Genomic DNA, 7,136 nt, shown 5'->3' with positions numbered 1-7,136 from the left:
GATAAATAGTTATCAAGATTATGAGCAGAAACCATTCGGACATAAAAGGCACCTGTGACCTTGACCCCAAAATCAATAGGGGTCATTTACCAGTTATGACCAATCAGTATGTGAAATACTTTATGATAAATAGTTTTTAGATAATCAGCGGAAACCATTTGGTCTACCGACCAACATAAGCAAAACATAAACCCCCTCTTCTTCGAAGGGGGGCATAAAAAGGAAATAAATGATCATCCTTACAAGATTTTTTATTAAACAAGTGCATATTGATCTATGAGATCATCAAATTTTAGTGGTCAGGTATCATGACGTATGAAAGGTGAATAACTCTAGATGCAAGTTTTTAGAAAAAAATTCACACTAGCCTCCCTTATCAGAAGTTGTATGTGATCATGTTTTCAAAAAAACTTATTCAGGCAATTTTGAAACAGTTCAAGAATGACATAATAAATGTATATGAATTACGTTACAGTTGCTAGAAAACATACTTCATACATGTTTTATGTCACAGGGAGTGTCTAAATGTTTATCACTTGGACTCATCCCTAAGTATCAATATGAAGTGATATGAAATCAGTGATCTTAACTACTTAGCCATGGAGGTCACAGGCTCAGGAAGCAGTACCTTGCAAGAAAGCTCATTCAATGACTAAAGCTCATTCAATAACTGAAGTTAGTTTATGTTTTATATTACTGCTTGTTTGTAACAGAACTGGAATGATATGTTACCAAAACAAACAAAAATGTGAACAAGTTAGGAATTTCTTGTGAAAAATAAAAACGTGTAAATAATAATCCCCGAAACTAAATTTTCTAAATAGCACACTACAATACTGTTGAACACATGTGCTTATCCTCCAACTTTCTAAGTATACATTGAAAATAAAAACAACAACTGTATTCAGTAATGGCAACGGATAAAATTTAGTATTCAAAATAAATACCAGACTTTAGCTAAGTTACTGCCCTTAGTTTCCATGCCAAAATTTTCGTTATTTTCAATGAAAAATACCCTCATAGTAGATGAATAAACAATTTTATTGACATAACAAGTGTCTAGAGAATATTGCTACATATAGAAAACAAACAAACATGTTTTCGTCTAGTTATCATCATTATGTATTCAAGACCACCAAACCTAAATATGTCAGTCGTACATTTAGCAAACTTACTGAGGGATCAGAATTTTTCGTCTTTTTTTTTTTAATGTCTGTATTGTTCTTTAGTAAAGCTGTCATTGATGCCAACCCCCCAATCCTAGAAATAATTGGGAGTTTGACTATTCGATTATTAAACTCCTCCTACACTACCCTTCCCTGCCCAAGAATTGTCAGCTGGTTGATGAGACATTTATGCCAAAATGAAACCAAACACATTCACCAGGTTATGTATGTACAGAGTGTAAATTAATAATTTGAAAGGTAAATACGACTCATTTTTCTTGCCACTGCCCTTGGGGCTTGACTTACCATTGGGTTGCGTAAAACTTGCCAAATTTGTAATAGAATCACTGCTACTTTGATGCTGTCAACTGTAAAATTGAAACAAATTGAGAAAAAATGTCACCTAACAGATTTTAGAAATAATCAGCCTTCGGCACCGTGATATAAGTATAGCTTGAGACTCCCATTTCCCCCCCTATCTATTCTGATTTTGAAGTTCAAGAAGCCAAGTCAAAACAAAGTTTAGACATACACACAGAAAATAAACATGATAAATTGCTTAAGAAAGCAATAATTATTCCAAAAATGTTGACATAATCGTAGAGATGAAAAATCAAGTCTAGACAACTTCTCCTTTTGTATCTTTTATCAACTCAACCCTAATTTCACTTTGGCTTTGTAAATAATTATCTTCCAAAAAAGCCACAATTATTATCCTTACATATTTTGTGAACAAGTGATTATAATTGATGGCTGTTTATGGCATCTATTAACTTTAAGTTCACAAGATTAAAACCATAAAATGTTAACACATCAATTATTTAGCGTTTCAGACAGAAAATTAAATATAAGAAGGAAAAGCGTTGAATTGAACACTAAATATAGCACCAAAATGTCAGTTTGCCCATCTTTCCTTCTATTTTTGAAATTGAAAGGGATAATTATATTATGAAGAAATTTAAGTAGCTGTTACTCATTTAAGAGTATAAGAAAATTACTTGCTTGAAAGTGAAATATACCTTGCGATGTAATTTATTTTGAATAAAAAAATATCCTCTGAGAACAAGTATGGCTTCGGGATTTAGGTTACTCATATTAAAAAAAAACAATGTCAACATCTCCTGGTAAACATCATACATTATTTCTGGCACAAGGGGGCACCTGGGTAGCATTACAAACTAAAAATACTTTCTGTGATAAACCATTGCTTTTATTTTGCAGTATTCTTTCTTGAAAGTTTGTAATGAAATATCATATCCTCCGATAAAAAGCTTAGGGATTTTTAGGTTAAACAACATCAACTTTCCTAGAAGATCGGGCATACATAACTAGTTCAGCCACAACTGCGCACCTGTGTAGCATCACAAACATTCAGCAACTAACCGAGCAGCTTCATTTCTTGTAAGAACCCAATACCCCTGCCAGGACTTGAACTCTTAATGACATGGGGTATAAGGTACGAAACCATCACCTGTAAACCTTTCATACCACGGAGGAAACAAAAACTGTTAAAAGCCACATAAAATAACACGAAAAAATATATTTTATTTCTTTAAGTTTGATGTGTCATGTGTAACAAAGCGACTTAATTCAGCCTTAAGACATTGAAAATATTACATACATACATGTACATAACATACATGTATATAACAAGATGATTCAAATATTTACTTTAACAAAATGATTGTTCAGCCTTGAATGTTTACTAAAGCATGAACATTCTGTCACTTTCAATAGATATTTGTTATCTTTAAAATCAAAATGAAAAACTTCGGAAAAATTAAGTTCCAAACAAGATTTCAAATTGATTTCTTTTTGTAATGGCTTCTTAATGCCTGAAGCAACATCTTGTATAAATGAAGTTTTACTTTCTAAAATATCAATACTTAATTTAATATACAATTAAGATGTTCTTAAAAATGTCATTTAAAATCTACATCATTTGATCAACAATGTAAAAATGCTCTTATCTACGACAATGATTTTTTCTTTCATCTGGAGATCAAATTAAAATAAAGGGAAATATTATGAAGAAAAATTGTTCACGTTCAGCTAAGTGTATGGGCTTTTGTCAGCTGAAACCCCCTCTAATACCATATCATTTAGCAGTTTTTAACATTGCTTTAATTGCCCTAGCTCTCATCTCAAGTTCTAACAATTCCATTTGATTTCTTGTCAAAGCTGGTGCAATGTCTTGTTTTGGTGGTTTTACAACTCTTCTAGCAGGTTTTCCCTTTTTAACGTCACTAACAATTACTTCTGATTTGGAACATCCAGCTTTGGCACTATCCTTTGCACTCTCTTCTAAAACCTCTCCTTCATCTGACAGGTCCTTTTCACTCTCAACTGGTTCAACATCTACTACATTATCTTCTTCAGTTTTAACATCATCTAATTTTTTCATGTCCACATCATTCTTGTCAATTTCATCTTTTTTATCTGTAACAGCTGTTGAATTTTCATCATCAGAATCTCTTATTTCTTTCTTAACAATTCTAACATCAACACCAACATTTTCAGTTGTTTTATCACTTTTATCAGTTTTTTTATCATTGCTATCATCATCAGTTTTCTTATCCACATTTACTAGTTTGGTATCTTTATCTAATATATCAGTTAAGATGGTTTCCTCTCCTCTTTCAGCATCATCTTCAACAACCTCACACTCAATATTTTCATCACAAAATTCCTTTTTGTTCTGAGATGTATTGGTATCACCTTCACCTTCTTTGGAATTTTCTTCTGTTTTATCAACAGGTTCTGTGACCTGTTTAACATTAGCTTTTATAGAATCATTAGTGTTAACTTCCCCTGCGTCACTATTGTCATCAATCACTTCACCTTCCTCTGGTGAACCTGGTGGGTAAGCGGGCTCGCTATCTGGTGGATTTTCGACAAAGTCTGTTTCCATGGCAACATCGTGATCACTTGCATCATCAGCTTCGTACATGTCTTCATCCTGAAATACACACATCATTTATTTAATAATACATGGTTCTGGAATTGTCTGGACAGCTCAATAAGGAGTAGGGCTGTAACGTTTACAGGGACAATCGATTATTTACCAGTCTGATATTTGTTTGTTCTAAGATCACTGAATCCCAGTTTACACTTAAATTATTATAATGTTTAATAACTGTTTAATGTATAGAACCTTCAAAAGGAATTTCTGTTTTACTATTTAATGTTGTCTTATCTTTAGTAACCCTATTATCATCACTTATTTGAAACTAAAAGTTGTAAGGCAAACTTAAACAGCAGTGTCAAGTGCTGTGTGGCAGCTGTAAAAAGTTGCCCTGTACTTCACTTCAGTGTTGTTATATTTATTTGGTCCTTCAGGATCACTGAGTCCAGCACTTTTAGTGTTTGAGAATTGAGTACCGCTCAAGCCGGTGCTAGGAGGCGTGAGTGCTGTTGCACTTTTTCACAGACTTAATCAAACCAAGTCTACAATTTCATGTTATTTTGCTGTTTTTAATGCTTCCCAGGGTTAAAGAAACTTCGTAAAGGTCATTCACTTCAATTTTATCTTTTCTTTGAAAGGTTTTAAGAACATTGTAATTGTTTTTAATATTAATATCATGAGAGGATTCATGGTGCAATTCATGAATCGTTGGGTCTGAATTTTGAAAGCACATTATATTTTCTCTTTGAAAATTGTCCGGTCTGAATTGCAGATTGTATTGAATCTCAACCTGTGTGGCAATACACAGCTCTGATAAGCAAATTAGCAAATTAATTTGCATCTTGAACTTGTTAATAAATGCCACTATTCATTACATACGGACTTAGTGATAAATTTGTTTTGAAGTAAATATTCTCTCACCAATGTTTTTCATATAACCGAGATGAAATCAAGGTTATATCCAAAGAGTATTTGAAATGAAGAATATTTACTGATAAATGTTTCAGCATTAGATATTTAGATTTCAAAATTAACAACGGAAAATTTTCCAAATTCAAAGCAAAGCTGTGTCCATTTCCTAAAATAAGTCAGGTGAAAAGTAATATTCTTAAGAATGATCCAAATGGGGATCATACCTGGTACCTGGCATGAAGATACCTCGCAAGGTAAGTTTACAAAGCATGCAAGTATACCTGATGTATGTAGCCTTGTTCCTCATCACTATGGTTACCATATGGACTGCTGTGTCCAACACTTCCATCATCTATATCTCTGATACAAACAAAACAATGATAAACATGAAACAAAACAATGATATACATGAAACAAGATTGCATTTGTGAACTAGAAATGTGTCATCATGCCACGGATGCCCCCGCATGCAGCCAAAATTTCAGATGTTATAATATTAGTTCCAAATTTGTTTGCACAAATAATTTTTTTCATTTTAAGTTCAAAGCCCTTAAAACTTTTCAATGTTAACACAAACCATTTTCATACAATGTTCAAGGCACTGAAATTATTCAGTCTAAACCTTTTGAAAATAGCATATTTCATATTTGTAGCCAAAATAATGGCTACATACATTTCAGTGCTGAAACTGAAAGTTCAAAATTTTTACAACATTCAAGAAAGATAAGTTTGTCCAAAATCATTGAACCACGACCAAATTCAAACTTAAACTGCTTATTCCTAAGATGTATCTATATTATTTTCAAAGTGAAAGGGACATAACTCTGCCAAAAAGTCATCGAACCATGACCAAATTCAAACTTGACCTGCCCATTCCTTTGACATATCCATATGTCAAATTTGAGTAGTTGGGTAGATAATGAACAGAAACTGTAAATTTCATATTATTTTCAAAGTGAAAGGGGCATTACTCTACCAAAAATCATTGAACCATGACCAAATCCCAACTTGGCCTGGGCATTACAAAAACATATCCATATGTCAAATTTGAGTTGAATGTGTTGTACCATTGGGGAGATAATAAACAGAAACTGAAAATTTCATATTATTTTCAAAGTGAAAGGGGCATAACTCTGCCAAAAATCATTGAACCATAACCAAATTTGAACTTGACCTGCGCATTCCTGTGACGTATCCATATGTCAAGTTTGAGTTAAAAGTGTTGTACCATTGGGGAGATAATGACCGGAAACTGAAAATTTCATATTATTTCCAAAGTGAAAGGGGCATAACTCTGCCAAAAATCATTGAACCATGACCAAATTCGAACTTGACCTGTATTTTCTCACGACATATCCATATGTCAAATTTGAGTTGAATGTGTTGTACTGTTGGGGAGATAATGAACGGAAACTGAAAATTTCATATTATTTTCAAAGTAAAAGGGGCATAACTCTACCAAAAATCATCGAACCATGACCAAATTCGAACTTGACCTGTTTTTTTTCATGACATATCCATATGTCAAGTTTGAGTTGAATGTGTTGTACCATTGGGGAGATAATGAACGTGAATGAATGTGTGCAACCGTTACTAAGATAATGAACGGAAACTGATGATGACGGAATGACAGAATGACGGAAGGACGGAACAGGGTAACACTATATGCCCCGGCCATTACATGGCGGGGGCATAAAAACTACTTTTCCATCACATTATACAACACTAAATACATGTAGTAGGAACAGAATAACATTAAAGTTCATTTTCTGTTTCTATACAATTGAACTTAGTGATAATGCTATAGTGTTTAGTGAATACTTGATGTCATGCCAAATATCTTAGCTGCAGTCCATTTAGTTTTGGAGGAGCAGGGTTTCTTTTAAAATTTTCACAAAATATATTTGGGGAAACCCCATGATCCTACTGCAGCCAGGGCTATAATTTGAACAATCTTGGTAGAGGTCCAAATCACAATGTTTCATGCCAAATATATAAGGTATAGCCCTTTTAGTTTTGAAGCAGAAGATTTCATTTAAAATTATTACTACACAGAAAATCTATGACCCCCCCCCCCCATCAGGGCAAAGTCAATTTGACCCTAGGGCTATAATTTGAACCATTCAGATGCTGCGGTGTCATAGAAACATAAC

General features: G+C 33.3%; 1 protein-coding gene across 1 annotated transcript; it reads right to left on the bottom strand.

The window, feature by feature from the left end:
* Nucleotides 1–2,691: 2,691 nt before the first annotated feature.
* Nucleotides 2,692–5,343, bottom strand: LOC132741912 (caspase activity and apoptosis inhibitor 1-like; the record flags this gene model as incomplete). The annotated part of the gene is given in 2 exon segments (XM_060730179.1): nt 2,692–4,125; nt 5,265–5,343. Coding segments are annotated over 2 exon segments (940 nt in total), but the record flags the coding sequence as incomplete, so codon positions are not given.
* Between the last annotated feature and the right edge of the window lie 1,793 nt (nt 5,344–7,136).

Source organism: Ruditapes philippinarum, unplaced genomic scaffold (assembly GCF_026571515.1).
Source record: "Ruditapes philippinarum isolate M1 unplaced genomic scaffold, ASM2657151v2 ctg16917_1_1_1_1, whole genome shotgun sequence".
Classification (NCBI taxonomy): Eukaryota; Metazoa; Mollusca; class Bivalvia; order Venerida; family Veneridae; genus Ruditapes; species Ruditapes philippinarum.
Note: the sequence above shows the minus strand (reverse complement) of the source record. Positions and strands in the feature narration are given on the sequence as shown.